This window comes from Manis javanica, chromosome 5, assembly GCF_040802235.1.
Source record: "Manis javanica isolate MJ-LG chromosome 5, MJ_LKY, whole genome shotgun sequence".
Lineage (NCBI taxonomy): Eukaryota > Metazoa > Chordata > Mammalia > Pholidota > Manidae > Manis > Manis javanica.
The window spans coordinates 113864830-113885501 of NC_133160.1; the positions used below are offsets into that span (position 1 = coordinate 113864830).

General features: G+C 43.1%; 1 protein-coding gene across 3 annotated transcripts in view; it reads right to left on the bottom strand.

Moving 5' to 3' along the window:
- The window catches only part of PARM1 (prostate androgen-regulated mucin-like protein 1), a 109795-nt gene that overhangs the window by 32549 nt on the left and 56574 nt on the right, over window positions 1–20672 (bottom strand). For all 3 annotated transcript variants that reach the window (XM_073237469.1, XM_037003289.2, XM_037003288.2), the window contains exon 2: window positions 1598–2464. In XM_073237469.1, coding sequence (XP_073093570.1) covers window positions 1598–2464 — 867 coding nt within the window. The remainder of the gene's footprint in view (window positions 1–1597; window positions 2465–20672) is intronic.

The window sequence follows — 20672 nt, forward strand, 5'->3', positions numbered from 1 at the left end:
GCCAGATTTCTTCTTTTTGCCTCTCCAGATCTGTTTTCTCCACCCTTCTCCACTTGCTTTCTGACCAGCCCCTGGTGAGGCTGACCTGTAGAGACTACATCAATGGGTTTCTTTGTCCTTGGCTTCTGGCTGGTATCAGAGGGAAGGGGGAGAGGGAGGGCAGGGGTTTATTCTTTTCACTCCCGGGAGGTTAGCCTCGGTTCGGTTGTGCCTCTCCACCAGGAGTCCCTGCTCCTCTCAAGGAGGTCTGTTCTACAAGACCTCTCCTGGGTTCTGGTGGCCAGTCCCCCTCCTATGCCAGACTCCTAGCAGCTCTATCATCGTGATCCCCTGTGGGTCTTCTACACCCTAGTGTAGTACAAATTAATTATGTTTGTAATTAATTCCTTTATCTCAGTTTGATTGTATCTCTCTTCTTGGGACTCTCATTGAAATACTGGGCCTCTGAAATAAGAATCTGCAGTTCTTCCTGACTTTATCCTGGAGTAAACTGTGAGTTCTTCCATGAGAAATCACGTCCTGCTAATCTCAGTTCTCTCCCCCACCTCACTGTCTAACAGGGTTTCCATTCACAGTGGTTGTTCACTAATTGCTTGTTAAAAGATGTTAATTTCTTCTCTTCACAGCTGTTCCTTTGACCTCAGCTGGTGATGGCTGGCTGGGTCCTGAGCAGTCAGTTCTCCCTTAGCCCGCACCCCTAGTCCTGCAGGGGTGGGGGGGGAGCTGCAGCACCCTCCCATCCTCCCCTGCCTGATCTTACCACCTTACTCTCTCAGTCTAGAGGCCAAATGGTCCCACGAAAGCCTTTTCCTGCCCAATAGTCTAAAGTTTATAGTCTTCGAGTCACCAGATGCATGTGACATCAGAAAAACCCTAAGTCTCTCTCGACCATAATTTCCAAGATTGCAAAATCAAGATAAAAATAATACTAACTTCATAGGGTTGCTGGGAGAATAAAAACAAATACGATGTCCTGTAAAATTTATTGTCTTTCCCATGAAATGTATCAGAATAAGCAGACTATAAAGAATAAGCAAGTTCTCTACACCCCACCCTATTTCCCTTGACTAATTTCCATGAGGCAAACACTTTATACCCTGAGCAAAAAAATAATGACACTGACATTTCCTGAGCACTTACTCTCTGCCAGGAACTACTTTATATGCCATCTCATTTAATCGCCATAAGAACCATGTATGATAGGGCCTATTTTATCCCCATTTACAGATGAGGAAAAATAGGGGCACAGAGAGATAAAGTAACTTGCCCACGGTCAGGAACCCAAGCTGAAACCTAGGAAGCTTGGCTATTGGTCCCTTTGCTTACACATTCATTTATCCTCCCTATGATCTATGTGAAGACAAATCATAAAGACTGGCCACTATTAATGATACATCATGTAGAAATTAATAAGTAGCTGAAAATAAGGTTTACACTCTTGTGGAGATTCTTGTGAACTGTAATTCAGCTCAGGCATTGCACTCCAAAATTCAAACTTAATCAATTGCCTGTGGTTAACTGAGCTGCAATCTTAAGGTCCAGTGTGGTCAGCAGCACTAGTGTTCCAGAGACTCACCTGAGCCGTGCAGAGACTCACCTGAGCTTAGCGCGTGCTCCACCCCCTGCATGATCATCCCCGGCGAGGTGGTGGTCTCGGGGTCTATCAGCACACATGTCACTTTGGCTGGCCCAGTTGCTTGGGATGTTGTCTCCGAGGGCCCGGGCTCAGTTGTGGCATGTGAAATGGGTGTGTGGCCAGAGTGGGGTGTCTCTGTTGGGAACTCTTGTGTGGTTGGGACTCCTGTGGGCCTGGTACTGGTCTCAGTGGAGCTGTGGTTGGTGCTGACTGAGGCAGAAGAAACTTCTGGGGGTGCGGTTGATAAGGGTGGGGGTGACGAGGCTGGAGGCTGAGGGGAGGTGAGCGTGGGAGGCTCCGTGGAGGACTGTGACCCTGAAGCTGTGGGGGACTGTGAACCTGTAGTCGCAGGGGGCTGTGACCCTGTAGCCACAGGGGACTGTGACCCTGCAGTTGCAGGGGGGTGTGACCCTGTAGTCACAGGGGACTGTGACCCTGTAGTTGCAGGGAGCTGTGACTCTGTAGCTGTGTGGGGTTGTGACCCTGTGGGCGGCACGCTGGCCTCCGGAGTGCCTGAGCTGTGTTCAGTGGGCGTGGGTGTTAAGGGGACCCCACTGCTTGTTGGTGAGGGGTCTGTGTTTGCGTCTTTCCAGTGTGAGGTTGGGCTGGTGGCCTCCTGGTCTCGGGGCTCTACGGAGTCGTTCCTGGGTAATGGGGACAGCTGGGCTGAAGCTGTGACCAGGGGTGTTGGCTTGCTGAGTGTGCCACTGGTAGCAGAGGCAGGATGGCCCTGCAGAGAGCTTGTCCAGCTGGTGGTTAGTGGGGTAATCGTTGTCGGAAGGGAAACAGGCAAGAGGGTTGATGTAGGCACACTCTGTACCCTCAGTCCTGTGAAGAGCCAGGACAAAATTGGTTACTATGCAGAAACCTGAGACGCAAGGCTGTTTTATAGTATTCTCACAGGCCTTTCTCATTTTGCATTGCACCTCCCCAGTTGTGAAGGTGACTTTTAAATATTTTCTTCCCACTAATTGCTCTCCCCTCCCTTTGTGGCTATTAGTAGGGAGCAGCCTGCAGGCTCAGTGAGAGCCACTAGTGGATTAGTCAACACAAGTCCAGCCAATACATGGAGTGAACTGATCTTGTCTCCTGCTTGCTTAAAACCCTGCGCATAAAAGGTGAGACTCTCTGGGGAACTGTGGGAATTTGTCTGGAGTGCTGTGGGGCCTGCTCCACAACACCTGCTGGGATGTGTTGGGGTGGGGAAGGTGTGCTTAGTGGGAGCAGAGCTGGAGTTCACTGATTGGCTGTTCCCCACTCCAGGGTTGTGAGTTCTGCATTTATACACAGGGATGGATGCAGGGACCATGCACTTGCTGGCTGGGATTAGTGAAGGTGTAAGCACATTCCCTGTGTAGGAGGAAATGCATGAGGTACCAGAACAAAAGCTGAGAGGAGGAATCTAAGGTTTGGGAATATTTTCTGAGACTGGAACGCAGTTCTTCCAAATTCTAGCCCAAGGTGTTTATAAGCCTATCATTTTGCAAAATGTTTTCCTTCATATTTTGTAAAATTTAGAATTAGTTTCCTTTCTTCCTTCCTCCCTCCCTCCATTTACCCATTCAGTTTCATTCATTCATTCAACTATTTAATAAATGGCTTCAATGTGCTATTATTCTTCTAGATACTGGGTCAAAGATTGCACTTTTCACATAGAACATCTTTTGAATGCCTCCCCGTGCCCTTTACCATTCCCCACCAGCTTCTCTCCTAGTTATTTCCATTTCAGTGGATGGCACCCCCTTTCACTCAGTAGCTCAGTTAAAAGCTGAGAATCATTCTTGAAGCGTCTCTTTCCCCACATCATGATGACTCCACCTTGAAAATGTATCTCGGTCGAAGCACTTTTGCCCGCTTCCCCCATAGTCTCTGTGCCCCCTGAGCCACCCGCCATCTGCCTGGACAGCTGCTGCAGCCTCTTGATTGGTCTTTGGCTTGCAGATTCTCTCCCTTTCAGCCTACCATCCACAGCACAGCTGCTATGATCTTGCTGGTAAATCAGATCATATTCTTTAACTGACCAAAGCCCTCCCACTGGGGAGCAAGATCCCAAGCTAATCCCCTCCACTTCCCCATGTTCTCCTCATCATTCTGGCTGGTCCCTACTCAAAGGCCACCTACTCCTCCAAGAAGCCTTCCCAGACAGCCTAACTGAAATCGTCCCTCCTCCAGTCCCTCGCTTACTCTTTTTTTTTGGTATTATTAATATACACTTACATGCAACCTCGCTTACTTTTATTTAAAAGGTCAAAATTGTTTTAATTGTTGAAATTTACATAACCTTTACTGTTGTACCCATTTTAAATGTACAGTTCAGTGGCACAAAGCACATTCACATTATTGTTCAATCATTACCACCATCCATCTCCAGAACTTCTTCATCTTCCCGAAGTGAAACTCTGTCCCCATAAATGCTAACTCTCCGTTCTTCCCTCTCCAGGCCCCTGGAAACCACTGTTCTTTCTGTCTCTATGAATTTGACTGCTCTAGGTATCTCATACTAGAATCATACAGTATTTGTCCTTCAGTGATTAGTTTATCCACTTAGCATAATATTATCATCCATGGTTCATCCATGTTGTCGCATGTGTCAGAATTTCTTTCCTTTTTAAGGCTAAACAATATTCCATGGTATGTACAGATCATATTTTGTTTACACATTTATTCATTGATGGATTTCAGTGAATGGCTTCCATCTTTTGGCTATTATAAATAATGCAATTATGAATCCCAGAGTACAAATACCTGTTTGAGACCATGCCTTCAATTCTTTTGGGTGAATACCCAGAAGTGGAAGTGGTGGATCACATGGTAATTCTGTGGTTAGTTTTTTAAGGAATTACCATATCCTTGGCTTCTTTTTGTTTTTCATAAAATAAACAATATAAAGTAGTTTTTTCCTGAAATTACATATTATTTATTCACTTATTTATTATCTCTCTTTTCTACTAGAATGTAAACTTCATGAGGGTACAGGGATCTGGTCTTATTCATTGCTGTTTCCCCCATGCCTAGGTCAATACCTAGGTCATAGTGAGTGCTCAGTAAGTACTTGAGGAAGGAAGGAAAGAAGCACTTTGTTCAAAAATACTCCAGAATCTCTCTACTATCTTGTACGTATCACTTAGCATGGCCATATCCATCATAGATGCTTCAGGGACAGCTTCCTACCTGGTGTTTTATGAGGGCAGGAACCTTGCTTAAAAAATCAACCTCACTATATATATCTTCAAGTATTTAACCCCTCCCCACCCCCCATACTCTGAGGAGATTTCCTTGGGGGGCAGCAAAGAGGTGAGGGCCAACCATAATCAAGATTCATAAGGAATCAAACATGGGCTAGATTCCAGTGCAGAGAGGAAAGGGAAAAGGATGTCTGGGGAGGCGTCCATGCGCTTGGGATAAACGGCTTTAGTTCTCATTCTGCCTCTCAACAGGTTCAGTAGCTGATGGAAAGTTGTGCATAGACTCTATCCTAAAAGTAGTTTTCTCATTACTTAATTTAACATTTGGATTGTTAGCAATTGGTTTTATTTAAATGAATTGGTGAAGACCACAAACTGTAAAAGAGGTGCTCTCCTAATCAACAGGAGGGCAGACATCCTAAATTAGGCCACGTAAGAGTCTTTGTTGCCCTGGTGGACTACTGGCATCTGTGATGTGTCAACAATTCCAGGACGAATACAGAACAACAGATTTTTGAAATATGGACAAAATAGCTGGGACAAATATTATTAAAATATTGGATCTTCATATGTGACCTCTGGAGCTTACTGGCTCTGCCTCCTGGTAGCTTGCATGGCTCATTAAAGATTGTGAGGCCAAAATCCAAAAAAGACAATGTTTACTGTTTACAGTACCACATAATAGATGGGCAGACAGAGGCAGAGAGAGCCTCAGTCCGGTAGCCGAGTCAGAGTCTTTAGAAGCCTGGGATGAATGAGCAATGAGTCTCATACAAAGGAGGAGTAATTCATTCATTCATACACGCAAGCTTTTATTAAGTGGCTTTTAGGCCTATGGCCTTGCTCTCAGAGAGTTCACTATTTAGCAGGACAGAAAGGACACCCTACTTCCTGTAATACGATGTGGTAACTACTTAATGGAAGTAAAAGCAAGTTATAATGGGAACCCTGAGAAACACGTTCTGTATGGGGACCCTGGAATGTAAAAACATACAAATGTCATTTTCAAATGACATTTAGAAAAGTCACAGAAAAGATGACAGTTGAGTTGGTTCTGAAGGGACGAGAACACACAAGATGCCGCTTAAGGTGTGTGATGCCTAGGGTGACGCTTGCATTCATTTCCAGTGGAGCTAAAGGCTGTGCCATGAAATCATTGTAATGCTGAAAATGACATGCTCCAGGAACTGGTTTTGTCACTGGAGGAATCTGTTTTCTTGTTTAACTCTGACTAATATACTTTTATAACTCCTACTCTACCTTCTTCCAAAGAGGACTGGAGGTGGTCATTCATTTCTCATGGCTACAAAATGAGTATCTATCTAAAGTGCTTTATCATCTAGTGTAGGCAATTCCTACCTCTAACAAAACAACAATGCAGGAAATGTGTGATAGCGCATTTGAACACGGCATGAAAAGCTGCTGCCTTGCCCTGTTTGATGGTCCATCCCATATTGCTCTGACTGCGTGAGGTGAGTCTTCTTTCTGCACGAAAATATCCAAGGCTCAGCCGCCGTGACTGTCCTAGAGAATGCTCACTCTCATGGTCTGCTTTGAACAAAATAACCACAGACAGGGTAGCTTTAATCACAGAAATGTACTTCTCACAACTGGGGGCTGGAAAGTCTGAGCCAGGTGGGGGCCAATCAATTTCTGGTGAACAGGTGCTCAGTGAATCTGGTGAATCAGTCTCTGTCCCTGGCTTATAGGTGGCAACCTTCTAGCTGTCCTCACACAGCCTTTCCTTGTGCATGCTCATGGAGAGACAGATGGAAAGCTCTCTGGTGTCTCTTTTCATAAAGGCACTGATCCCATTGTGAGGGCGCCACGCTCAAGACCTCATCTAATTCTAATTACTTCCCCAGGCCCCCATCTCCAAATAACCCCCAAAGCACATTGCAGGTTAGAGCTTCAGAATTCAGGATCACTGACATAGTCAGAGGAAATACTATTTTTGCTTTCTCACACAGAGGACTTGTGTTTCTATAGAAATACCAAAGGGAATGAGTTAAACAGATAAGGATGTATACTTCCTCAGGGTTTCAGAAAATGTTTCAGACCTAGAGAGGGGTGAGTGATGAGTAAGTACAGCCCCTCACTTGATAAATAAGGGAACAGACACAATAAGGGGAGGTGATATAACTGAACTTACACAGCTTAGAGGAATCGGGCAGTGCTGCCTGCAAAGAATCGGTCAGGACAGAGTCCGAACTAGAGCTCCCACCTTCCGATTCCCCTTCTGAGAGGCTGGTAGAATGTACTGTGGCACTCACCAGGACAGAACAAACCAGAGAAGCCCCCCTGCAGTGGGCGTCAGCAGAAGGTAATGTAATGTAGTGCCCCGTACACCTTCCCACCCAATGGAGAGTCACTTTCCTTTGAAGAAAAGAATTAGTTCTAATATTTCCTTGAGAAAATGGCAGAGTAAAAAGAATGAAGACATTAAACCCATTACTCTCTAGAGGTGAATAAGCACTGTCCCAAGAGAGAGTGACACTGCCAGCAATGGTGTGCTCTGCCCGGGCAGTGACAGGCCCATGTGCCGGGAATGACAGGCTCATTAAAGGAAATCTCTTCACCTTGTTCCAAATAAGAGGTCTGGAGGTTTGATGGCCAAATGAATCTGAAATTCCTTCTTGTATGTTTATGAATGGCAGTCTTTCCTGAAGTCTGCTCAGGTTAAAGCTTTTATGTTGCAAGAACAGCTGACAGATTGTTGCTCAGAAGAAAAGCAGATTCTTAGCTAGATAGGAAACTATTCATTTTCATGTATATTGTCCTTTATGGGGATTGATCATAGTTTATATTTCTGTGATATATGAAAGAACTGTGTCTGGCTTGATCCCTGGTTTCTTGCTTTGCTAGGTGGAAGGATTTGGGGGCTGTCGGCTGGGACAGGCGGGTGAGTTCTCCCAGTGCCGAGAGGAGTTTCAGGATAGTCCAGGGTAAAGCCTGTGTACTGCCCATGTGCTCTCACTGCCTGGGCCAGCTGGGTGTAAGGAGCATCCTGCAGCCCTGGCAGCCAGTGGGCCACAGGGCCCTGCAATGTCACTTGTTCCTGGGTTGCAGGAGCAGCAGTCTGGCTCAGTGCCAGAGTCCCAGGCAGCCTGATTACCTGTGCTGCTGCCCTGTTCTCTGCTCTGTCACACTCCCCACCCCAAACATGTCCTTTCCTGCCCTTGGCTTGTCAAGTACCTGAGAAAACATATGACAAAGCTTTGGAAAATTTGGTGAAACTTGATCAAAACACAGTCAAGGCCTCTTGTGTTGCTGCCAAGTCAGCCCGAGTGTCGCCTTTGCCTGTGGTCTTGGTGGATCGCACCAGGTCTACCTGGCAGACGCCCTGTGGCTGCGGAAGGTCTGCACGCTAAGTAATTGTTAACAGTTACTCCAAAGAGCCACCATCCTGAGCTTCTTAAAAGGCCAATTGGACCATGTCACTTCCCTTTGAGGATTGAGGGGAGGAAAGGAAGCTTGCACCACATTCTCCCTGCATTGGAAATAAAAGTTCAAATCCCCACTGAGGCCTGGAAGGCTCCATAATCCAACCTGTGTGCCTCTCCAGCCTTGCTCCCAGGGTACCAGGTCCACAAACACACCCAGCTTTTTTCCTTTATGCTATTCCTTCTGCTTAAACAGCTCTCCCTCTTTTCTCTTCCTGAGTTATTCCTATTCATCCTTTCAGTGTTAGCTTAAGGGCCTCTGCTGATTCTTCTGCTAAATTCATCTACCATGCTCCCAAGCCCTTGTGTGCTCAGAGCACCCTGCATATGAACTTCATGGCACTGAAGTTGGCATTTAACTATGTAGTTGCTTACAGGAAGTTCTGTTTCATGCATACCCTCCCCTTCAGATCCAGAGGCTCACATGGAACAGAGGCAGCAGTGGGTTTGTTTGCCATGTATCTTCACTGCCTGGCCCACAGCAGGAATTCAAGCATCTCTCTCTCTCTGTTGAATGAATGAGCGAGCTGAGTGCTCTGTGGAGGACACTGTACTGAGCATTTCACATACATCACCTCATTTAATCATAGTAAACACTATTCACAGATGATGACACAGAGGGTCAGAAAAGTCAAGTAACTCCCTTAAGGTCACACAGCTAGCACATGGCACAGTTGAGGTTTGAACCTGAAACTATCTGGCTCCAGGATAACCTTTTAACCACTCTCTTGTATTACACTGGCAAATGCAAAGGTGCTTTTGAAATCTGGGGCCCATGTTTGTAAGGCAATCAATCACTGGCTTTCCTCTAGTAAATTCTCTAACGCAGGCCACTAGAGTGATCTTTAAAAAAATTACCCGAGCATATGAACCGTTTTCCTTCCTTAATCCTGTTACAGGCTCTCTAAATCCTGAACTCCTTGGCATAGCACATAACACTACTATGATCTCCCAACCCCACTCCTAATGAGCCTTGGGATTTTAGCGATCTGAATCAAAGTGTTTCTGAAATATTCCCTGACTGTCTGCCTCCTGGCCCTTGCATCTGACTCCCCTCTCCCCATCCCAGTTCTAATTCTGGAGCCATACCTCCTCTATGAAGTAATCTCCAAGCTGACAGACTCTTCTCCTCTATGTGGCCATGGCACTTCATACAGACTTTAATTGTAGCATAAGGTATTCTGAGCTGTAGTTTATCTCCATGCTTGTCTCCCATCTGGTTGGGAGCCCTAATAATAGGGACTGTAGCTTGTTTTTTGTGTCTAATGCCTGATACAGAGAAGGCTCTCAATAAATATTCATTGAGTAAAAACATAGATGTTCTACTCTGTGGGAAATTGAACTGTTTTCTGGCTTATACCCTAGGCCACAATAGCAGAAATGCATCTTCCCTTCGGTTTGCCTGTAAGTTCTATAAAAACCACCAGCTAATATGAAATTTTGGATGGGTCCCTGAAAAGACTTATGCTATTTTTGCTTATTTCCACTTGCTCTGTGCATTGTATCGACCAGAGTCTTCAGCTCTTGAAATGATGGCCATCATCAGCCCAAATTCAGGCCAGTCTTACCAAGTGCACTGAATGGACCAAACTTCAGCAAGCATTTAAGAGAGAGGAAGAGAGTAAAGAAAATCTTAAAATTATAGAATATATATTAATATCAAAGCTAGGTCTCAGTGTTCTTTAGGTTGAGCGAAGCCAGTGACTGGGACAGTCTATAAAATTCCCCATGTTGCCTTTGGTTGGGGCTGAGAAGGACACCCAACACTGCAGGAGGTTCACTGAACATCTGCAAAACCATTACTAATCACAGTCTGGCCCAACCATATGGTATTTGAAAGCTGTCATATGTCTAGACCGAATGTGCATACCCCAAAGTCATCGAACTGTGTTTAAGAGACACTTGTTTGAAGGAGAAAAGCCATTTTCTCCTGTTTTTGTTTATGGAAATGAAATGTAATTCTAGTCCAAAGTAAAGAAAAGCACTTTTGTTTTACAGCCACCAAATCAGAATCTGCAGACCTGGTATATGACTCAATTTCTCCATCCATAAAATCAGGACTAATGATAGCACCAGGCATCCTGTGGGTGCTGTGAATGCTAATAAGAGAATAACATTTGTGAAGAATGTTATACTTCCTGGAGAAAAAAATACATCTTTTTCTTTCTTTTCCCCAGGAGCAGCATCTGTCTTTGTCAGTCACATGCCCCTGTGCCCCAACCCCTGTGATCTCCCTAACTTTAGGTTGTGGGGGTGCAGTGGCTGTGGTAGTTGGCCTCAGGAGCAAGGGGGCCAATAGATAGCTGAAATTCTGAAGGTACCATATTGGGGCTTCTCAGGGTGGGGCAGTGGGAAGAACAAGAGAAAATGTAGGGGTGCAACTACCTTTTCTTTAGCTGCTTTGTGGTGGAAGGTGGACATAGAGGCCTCAGCGGGTAATGAGATAGATAAATAAGAGGACCTAACACTTCCTTTATGTAGCAGGGAGTTCTCCGAACAAAAATGTTAGATTCTCTGGCACTTCCCTTCCATAGGCCCAGCGCCAACATTTGTGGGGCCCAGGGCAAGGGTACACAGAAAGACCCACACAGAGAATGTCTGTGTAACTCTTACAAATTAAGACACATTTGTGGTGTAGCCTGTGTTCTATCCAGGGCCCTGCAGCCCATTGCCAGCAGATCCCCCTGGTGACCTGGAGGCTGATGGGATCAGGGATCTGCTGGGGTGGTACGGGCCAAAGCTCCCACCCCAGGATGGACACTGACCTAGACATGCTTCCCAGGCAGCTCTTGTGGGCAGGACCCTTCCCCATGCTTCACTTTTCTGGAAGAATTTTTCAAGCATTTCTAAGCAGAGAGAGGGAGTGCAGATAGCATTTCTGCTGATTTTTGGTGACCAGCTTTAAACAACGGCAGCCACGTCTCTGATGACTCAGAGCTAAGACTGTGGTTCTCTGCTCCCTGCCCTCTGTGGTGTGCTGTGTGCCCACTGGCCATACTTCTGGCCCAGGACCCAGTTCAGCTCCCCTGTCCCTCTCCTGATTGCTCCATCAGTTACTGGAATTTCAAAGAAATTTCTCATGGGATTGAAAAGCAATAAAAGACTGTGTTTGGGTACTTGTAAAATGCCTGGTTGCAGGGTGGCATACCCTTCCTTCCACTTTACCTTCTCCAGGCCTAAATCATAGTCACTTCTCATATCCTGCTGCCCTGGCAACTATGAGAGCTTAAGAAAGCCCATAATATCAGCCTGTTTTGACTCTGAACCTCTTTCTTCAGAGGATCTTTTATTTAGGCTTGGAATTGCCTACATGGCTAGAGTGGCCCAGGTGTAGATGCACCATCACCTTTTCAGCCTAAATGCACTTGTCATTTCTTCCCCACTCTGGCCCTGCTCAGCTGAGTATACTGTCCACAGCTCCTGATTCCACAGAGAGCTGCAGATCTTAAGGTGGTCAGCTCCATGGCAACTGACCTTTGGAAGGACAGTTCCCAGGGCCATCCCTGGCATTCTTATTGGTGAATCAGTAAGCAATTTGACTAATCACAGGATAACACCCATGAAATGCAGTCGGATGTTCTATTCCTGTTTGCCTCACCAAGTCCACCACTGATCACCCAGGGGTCAGGCAAGAGGGCAGGGATGGCTCCAGGGCAAGCTCATCTCCACGACTGGGAAAATGACTCAGAGGAAGTGTCATCTGACGTGGAGAGGGCAGCCGGGGCTTTCTGAGAGAAGACGAATAACCCATTACATGGTGGGCTCCTTTCCTCTTTCGGCTGCTATTTTTTTCTGAGTTTCTCTCAAAGATGCCTGTCATCATGCAAGGGTGTACTTCATGGTTTCTTTTTTTTTAAATTATGTACTTTTAATACAGAAATATAACTTACATAAAGTAAAATCCACACATCTAAAGTGCACAAATCAGTGTTTTTTTACACATGTACATACCTGCATAGCCACCATTCAGCTCAAGACAGAACCTTTCTAGCATCCCAGAAAGTCCCCTCCTGCCCTCTCCTAGACATAACCTTCCAAAGGTAACTTATTTTGACTTTCACCACTACAGATGAGTTTTGCCTGTTTTTGAACTTCACATAAATGGAATCACAGGTATAAGCGTACACTCTTTATGTCTGGGTTCTTTCACTCACTGTGAGACTCTCTGGTGCTGATGTATATGTTAATAACTCATCATTTTTCATTGCCGGATAGTTTTCAATTGTATGAATATACAATTTATTTATCCATTCTACCACTGGTGGGCATTTGGGCTATTTCCAGTTTAGGGCAATTATAAGTGAGGCTGTTTGCTTTATAGCTTTTTAGTTAACACTTTTCTAATGCTTACTGAATTGAATTAAAAGCCAAATTCTGGGTACTTTGTAAGTATTAAGTCACTTAATCTTCACAATAAATGTAGGGCAAATATCGTCATCATCCCCATTTTACAAGTGAGCAAACTGAGGCAGAAAGAGTTTGAGTAACTTCCCAAGACATAAACTAGAAAGTAGTACAGCTTAGATTTAACTCTAGGACTTGCCTTCTTAACCATTTTGTAGATAGCTGCCTGCTATGGTTAAAGCTGTAAGCCAAACCATTCATTTGCTGCATGACCCTGAGCAAGCCATTAGTTACTTAATTATAGTCTTCTCACCCTGCAAACTGGGGATGACAACAGTACTATTCATAGAACTATTTTTTTTTTTTTTTTTTTTTTTTATTTTCACATTTTTAGGGCTGTATTAGAATTGATATTCACAGTAAAATTCTGTGTCATCCAGAGATAGAGGATTTTTTTTTTTTTTTTTTTTTTTTGATAGGGCATCTCTCATATTTATTGATCAAATGGTTGTTAACAACAATAAAATTCAGTATAGGGGGGTCAATGCTCAATGTACAATCATTAATCCATCTCAAGCCTAATTCTCGTCAGTCTCCAATCTTCTGAAGCATAACGAACAAGTTCTTACATGGTGAACGAATTTTTACAGAGTGAATAAATTCTTACATGGTGAACAGTACAAGGGCAGTCATCACAGAAACTTTCGGTTTTGATCATGCAATATGACCTATAAACCATCAGGTCAAATATGAATATTCATTTGATTTTTGTACTTGATTTATATGTTGATCCCACATTTCTCCTATTATTATTATTATTTTTATTTTTAATAAAATGCTGAAGTGGTAGGTAGATGCAAGATAAAAGTAGAAAACATAGTTTAGTGCTGTAAGAAGGCAAATGTAGATGATCAGATGATCAGGTGTGTGCCTATGGACTAAGTATTAATCCAGGCTAGACAAGGGCAGCAAAACATCCACGGATGCAGAAGATTTCTCTCAAAGCAGGGGGGGTGAGGTTCTGAGCCTCACCTCTGTTGATCCCCAAATTCTCACCTGATGGCCCCCCTGCGACTGTGCCTGTCTTAGGTTGTTCCTCCCTTGAGGAATCTTACCCGTCTCTGGCTAACCAGTCATCTTCCGGGGCCATACAGGGAAATGTAAAGTTGGTAAGTGAGAGAGAAGCCATATTGTTTGCAAAGGTTAGCTTTTTACTTCTTTGCAGATTTATGCCCTGTGGCTTCTATGCCCAGCACTTGTCTCGAGGTATCTTTACCACCTGGAGGAATTATGATACTCGGTAAATTCGATATGAGGCACGAATTCTATTTAAGGTTTGTAATTAGGAAGGAAGAAGAAAAGCTATAGATGTAGCATATGAAGGAAACTTGGGAGGATTGATTATTTCTTTGACATATCTTCTTGTATAGTACCTTAAGTATGTATAGGTTTTAAACTACTAACTAATTTGCACACACATATTAACATAATAGGAATACGGTGACATAAACAAAGCAAATCTATAATTACCATCCATCTCCAGTGAAGCCAAGAAAACCATTTAGGCACCCTAGGCATTTGTGAAAATTTATCTATGATATGATGGATATTGTCCAACTGTACTTGAACCATCAGACAAATTAAAGCAGCCCATTTCTGGGATCTGTTCACATCCCATATGTTCTTTTAACCATAGATAGTCTATAGTCATGAGATTTTGGGGTGCTACAACTTGCACCCCTCCCAACTCCTGGTTGAGTTCCAACAGTACAGATCCAGTCAAATTCGTTGTCTCACTGTATGCACATGCCAGCCTAGACATCTCCCTCCTCCTTCTTATGGCAAGTCCAGGAGACGGTGGGCTGGATGCAGCCACAACCGCAGCATCGTCCGGATCCCTGTGGAGGCTTTTTGATGATCATCCCCCGGCACGAGTCCTCCAGAGAGTGCTGATGCCGGAAGCTCCTCCTCATATCGTATCTTAGTTCATTTTCTGGGTATCCAAGCTAGGCCTTGATCTTCTGCATAGAAACAAACAGACCCTTTGCCCACACTTTGACATGCCCTCTATACCACTGTGCAGAACTCATTGGAGGTCAGCACACAGTAACTGCTTTTTTTTTTTTTTTTTAATTAAGAGAAAGGAATATTATCAGAAAAGAGTACCTCCATAGCTGATCATCTGACATCCTTTAAGTGATCAACATTAAGGATATTTAAAGCATGCGTTGATCTTTGATTTACCAATAGTTTTATCCTGTTAAGGAGTAATCCCCCTTTTCTTTCTTTCTTTCTTTTTTTTTTTTAAATTTTTAATCTATACTTACCTGAAGAATACTATGTTTACTATGCTCTCCCCTATATCAGGTCCCCCCTAACAACCACATTACGGTTACTGTCCATCAGCTTAGCAAAATGTGGTAGAGTCACTACTTGTCCTCTCTGTGTTGTGCAGCCCACCCTCCCCTTTCTCCCTCCCCCCCATGCATGCTAATCTTAATACCCCCCTTCTTCTTCCCCCCCCTTATCCCTCCCTGCCCACCCATCCTCCCCAGTTCCTTTCCCTTTGGTACCTGTTAGTCCATTTTTGGGTTCTGTAATTCTGCTGCTGTTTTGTTTCTTCAGTTTTTCCTTTGTTCCTATACTCCTCAGATGAGTGAAATCATTTGGTATTTCTCTTTCTCCGCTTGGCTTATTTCACTGAGCATAATACTCTCCAGCTCCATCCATGTTGCTGCAAATGGTTGGATTTTTCCACTTCTTATGGCTGAGTAGTATTCCATTGTGTATATGTACCACATCTTCTTTATCCATTCATCTACAGATGGACATTTAGGTTGCTTCCAATTCTTGGCTATTGTAAATAGTGCTGCGATAAACATAGGAGTGCATCTGTCTTTCTCAAACTTGATTGCTGCGTTCTTAGGGTAAATTCCTAGGAGTGGAATTCCTGGGTCAAATGGTAGGTCTGTTTTGAGCATTTTGATGCACCTCCATACTGCTTTCCACAATGGTTGAACTAATTTACATTCCCACCAGCAGTGTAGGAGGGTTCCCCTTTCTCCACAGCCTCGCCAACATTTGTTGTTGTTTGTCTTTTGGATGGCAGCTATCCTTACTGGTGTGAGGTGATACCTCATTGTAGTTTTAATTTGCATTTCTCTGATAATTAGCGATGTGGAGCATCTTTTCATGTGTCTCTTGGCCATCTGTATTTCTTTTTTGGAGAACTGTCTGTTCAGTTCCTCTGCCCATTTTTTAATTGGGTTATTTGTTTTTTGTTTGTTGAGGCGTGTGAGCTCTTTATATATTCTGGACGTCAAGCCTTTATCAGATCTGTCATTTTCAAATATATTCTCCCATACTGTAGGGTTCCTTTTTGTTCTATTGATGGTGTCTTTCGCTGTACAGAAGCTTTTCAGCTTAATGTAGTCCCACTTGCTCATTTTTGCTGTTGTTTTCCTTGCCCGGGGAGATATGTTCAAGAAGAGATCACTCATGTTTATATCTAAGAGGTTTTTGCCTATGTTTTTTTCCAAGAGTTTAATGGTTTCGTGACTTACATTCAGGTCTTTGATCCATTTTGAGTTTACCTTTGTATATGGGGTTAGACAATGGTCCAGTTTCATTCTCCTACATGTAGCTGTCCAGTTTTGCCAGCACCATCTGTTGAAGAGACTGTCATTTTGCCATTGTATGTCCATGGCTCCTTTATCAAATATTAATTGACCATATATGTTTGGGTTAATTTCTGGGGTCTCTAATCTGTTCCACTGGTCTGTGGCTCTGTTCTTGTGCCAGTACCAAATTGTCTTGATTACTATGGCTTTGTAGTAGAGCTTGAAGTTGGGGAGTGAGATCCCCCCTACTTTATTCTTCTTTTTCAGGATTGCTTTGGCTATTCGGGGTCTTTGGTGTTTCCATATGAATTTTTGAATTATTTGTTCCAATTCATTGAAGAATGTTGCTGGTAATTTGAGAGGGATTGCATCAAATTTGTATATTGCTTTCGGCAGGATGGCCATTTTGACGATATTAATTCTTCCTAGCCATGAGCATGGGATGAGTTTCCATTTATTAGTGTCCCCTTTAATTTCTCTTAAGAGTGACTTGTAGTTTTCAGAGTATAAGTCTTTCACTTCCTTGGTTAGGTTTATTCCTAGGTATTTTATTCTTTTTGATGCAATGGTGAATGGAATTGTTTTCCTGATTTCTCTTTCTATTGATTCGTTGTTAGTGTATAGGAAAGCTACAGATTTCTGTGTGTTGATTTTGTATCCTGCAACTTTGCTGTATTCCGATATCAGTTCTAGTAGTTTTGGAGTGGAGTCTTTAGGGTTTTTTATGTACAGTATCATATCATCTGCAAATAGTGACAGTTTAACTTCTTCTTTACCAATCTGGATTCCTTGTATTTCTTTGTTTTGTCTGATTGCCGTGGCTAGGACCTCCAGTACTATGTTAAATAACAGTGGGGAGAGTGGGCATCCCTGTCTGGTTCCCGATCTCAGTGGAAATGCTTTCAGCTTCTCGCTGTTCAGTATAATGCTGGCTGTGGGTTTATCATATATGGCCTTTATTATGTTGAGGTACTTGCCCTCTATTCCCATTTTGCTGAGAGTTTTTATCATGAATGGATGTTGAATTTTGTCAAATGCTTTTTCAGCATCTATGGAGATGATCATGTGGTTTTTGTCTTTCTTTTTGTTGATGTGGTGGATGATGTTGATGGATTTTCGAATGTTGTACCATCCTTGCATCCCTGGGATGAACCCCACTTGGTCATGGTGTATGATCCTTTTGATATACTGTTGAATTCTGTTTGCTAATATTTTATTGAGTATTTTTGCATCTACGTTCATCAGGGATATTGGTCTGTAATTTTCTTTTTTGGTGAGGTCTTTGCCTGGTTTTGGTATTAGGGTGATGTTGGCTTCATAGAATGAGTTTGGGAGTATTCCCTCTTCTTCTATTTTGTGGAACACTTTAAGGAGAATGGGTATTATGTCTTCTCTGTGTGTCTGATAAAATTCCGAGGTAAATCCGTCCGGCCCCGGGGTTTTGTTCTTGGGTAGTTTTTTGATTACTGTTTCAATTTCTTTGCTTGTAATTGGTTTGTTTAACTTTTGTGTTTCTTCCTTGGTCAGTCTTGGGAGGTTGTATTTTTCTAGGAAGTTGTCCATTTCTTCTAGGTTTTCCAGCTTGTTGGCATATAGGTTTTCATAGTAGTCTTTAATAATTCTTTGTATTTCTGTGGAGTCTGTCGTGATTTTTCCATTCTCATTTCTGATTATGTTGATTTGTGTTGACTCTCTTTTTCTCTTAATAAGTTGGGCTAGAGGCTTATCTATTTTGTTTATTTTCTCAAAGAACCAGCTCTTGGTTTCGTTGATTTTTGCTATTGTTTTATTCTTCTCAATTTTGTTTATTTCTTCTCTGATCTTTATTATGTCCCTCCTTCTGCTGACTTTAGGCCTCATTTGTTCTTCTTTTTCCAGTTTTAATAATTGTGATGTTAGACTATTCATTTGGGATTGTTCTTCCTTCTTCAAGTGTGCCTGGATTGCTATATACTTTCCTCTTAAGACTGCTTTCGCTGCATCCCACAGAAGTTGGGGCTTAGTGTTGTTGTTGTCATTTGTTTCTATATATTCCTTGATCTCTATTTTGATTTGTTCATTGATCCATTGATTATTTAGTAGCATGTTGTTAAGCCTCCATGTGTTTGTGAGCCTTTTTGTTTTCTTTGTAGAATTTATTTCTACTTTCATACCTTTGTGGTCTGAAAAATTGGTTGGTAGAATTTCAATATTGTGGAATTTACTGAGGCTCTTTTTGTGAGCTAGTATGTGGTCTATTCTAGAGAATGTTCCATGTGCACTTGAGAAGAATGTATATCCTGTTGCTTTTGGATGTAAAGTTCTATAGATGTCTATTAGGTCCATCTGTTCTAGTGTGTTGTTCAGTGCCTGTGTGTCTTTACTTATTTTCTGCCCGGTGGATCTATCCTTTGGGGTGAGTGGTGTGTTGAAGTCTCCTACAATGAATGCATTGCAGTCTATTTCCCTCTTTAGTTCTGTTAGTATTTGCTTCACATATGCTGGTGCTCCTGTATTGGGTGCATATATATTTAGAATGGTTATATCCTCTTGTTGGACTAAGCCCTTTATCATTATGTAGTGGCCTTCTTTATCTCTTGTTACTTTCTTTGTTTTGAAGTCTATTTTGTCTGATATTAGTACTGCAACCCCTGCTTTCTTCTCACTGTTGTTTGCCTGAAATATGTTTTTCCATCCCTTGACTTTTAGTCTATGCTTATCTTTGGGTTTAAGGTGAGTTTCTTGTAAGCAGCATATAGATGGGTCTTGCTTTTTTATCCATTCTATTACTCTATGTCTTTTGATTGGTGCATTAAGTCCATTTACATTTAGGGTGACTATTGAAAGATATGTACTTATTGCCATTGCAGGCTTTAGATTCGTGGTTACCAAAGGTTCAAGGTTAGCTTCTTTAGTATCTTACTGCCTAACTTAGCTCGCTTATTGAGCTGTTATATACACTGTCTGGAGAGTCTTTTCTTCTCTCCCTTCTTATTCCTCCTCCTCCCTTCTTCATATGTTGTGTGTTTTGTTCTGTGCTCTTTTTAGGGGTGCTCCCATCTAGAGCAGTCCCTGTAGGATGCCCTGTAGAGGTGGTTTGTGGGAAGCAAATTCCCTCAGCTTTTGCTTGTTTGGGAATTGTTTGATCCCACCATCATATTTAAATGATAGTCGTGCTGGATACAGTATCCTTGGTTCAAGGCCCTTCTGTTTCATTGCATTAAGTATATCATGCCATTCTCTTCTGGCCTGTAGGGTTTCTGTTGAGAAGTCTGATGTTAGCCTGATTGGTTTTCCTTTATAGGTGACCTTTTTCTCTCTAGCTGCCTTTAAAACTCTTTCCTTGTCCTTGATCCTTGCCATTTTAATTATTATGTGTCTTGGTGTTGTCCTCCTTGGATCCTTTCTGTTGGGGGTTCTGTATAATTCCATGGTCTGTTCGATTATTTCCTCCCCCAGTTTGGGGAAGTTTTCAGCAATTATTTCTTCAAAGACCCTTTCTATCCCTTTTCCTCTTTCTTCCTCTTCTGGTATCCCTATAATACGAATGTTTTTCCTTTTGTATTGGTCACATATTTCTCTTAGTGTTGTTTCATTCCTGGAGATCCTTTTATCTCTCTCTATGTCAGCTTCTATACGTTCCTGTTCTCTGGCTTCTATTCCTTCAATGGCCTCTTGCATCTTATCCATTCTGCTTATAAATCCTTCCAGGGATTGTTTCACTTCTGTGATCTCTTTCCTGACATCTGTGATCTCCTTCCGGACTTCATCCCACTGCTCTTGCATTTTTCTCTGCATCTCATCCCACTGCTCTTGCATTTTTCTCTGCATCTCATCCCATTGCTCTTGCATTTTTTTCTGCATCTCTGTCAGCATGTTCATGATTTTTATTTTGAATTCTTTTTCAGGAGGACTAGTTAGGTCTGTCTCCTTCTCAGGTGTTGTCTCTGTGATCTTTGTCTGCCTGTAGTTTTGCCTTTTCATGGTGATAGAGATAGTCTGCAGAGCTGGTACAAGTGACCGCTGGAAGAGCTTCCCTTCTTGTTGGTTTGTAGCCTTTTCCTGGGAGAATAGCGACCTCTAGTGGCTTGTGCTGGGCAGCTGTGCGCAGACAGGGCTTCTGCTTCCTGCCCAGTTGCTTTGGGGTTTATCTCCACTGTTGCTGTGGGCTTGGCCTGGCTGGGGCTGTTCCTCCAAAATGGTGGAGCCCCGTTAGAGGGGGAGCAGCCAGGAGACTATTTATCTCCGTAAGGGGCCTCTGTGCTCCCTGCTGCCCAGGGGGTTAGAGTGCCCAGAGATCCCCGGATTCCCTGCTTCTGGTCTAAGTGACCTGTCCTGCCCCTTTAAGATTTCCAAAAAGCACTCTCCAAACCAAAACAACAACAGCAACAATGAGAGAGGGAACAGAAAGGAAAAAAAAAAAGAAAAAACACGCGATTTTTTTTTTTTCCTCAGGTGCCGGTCC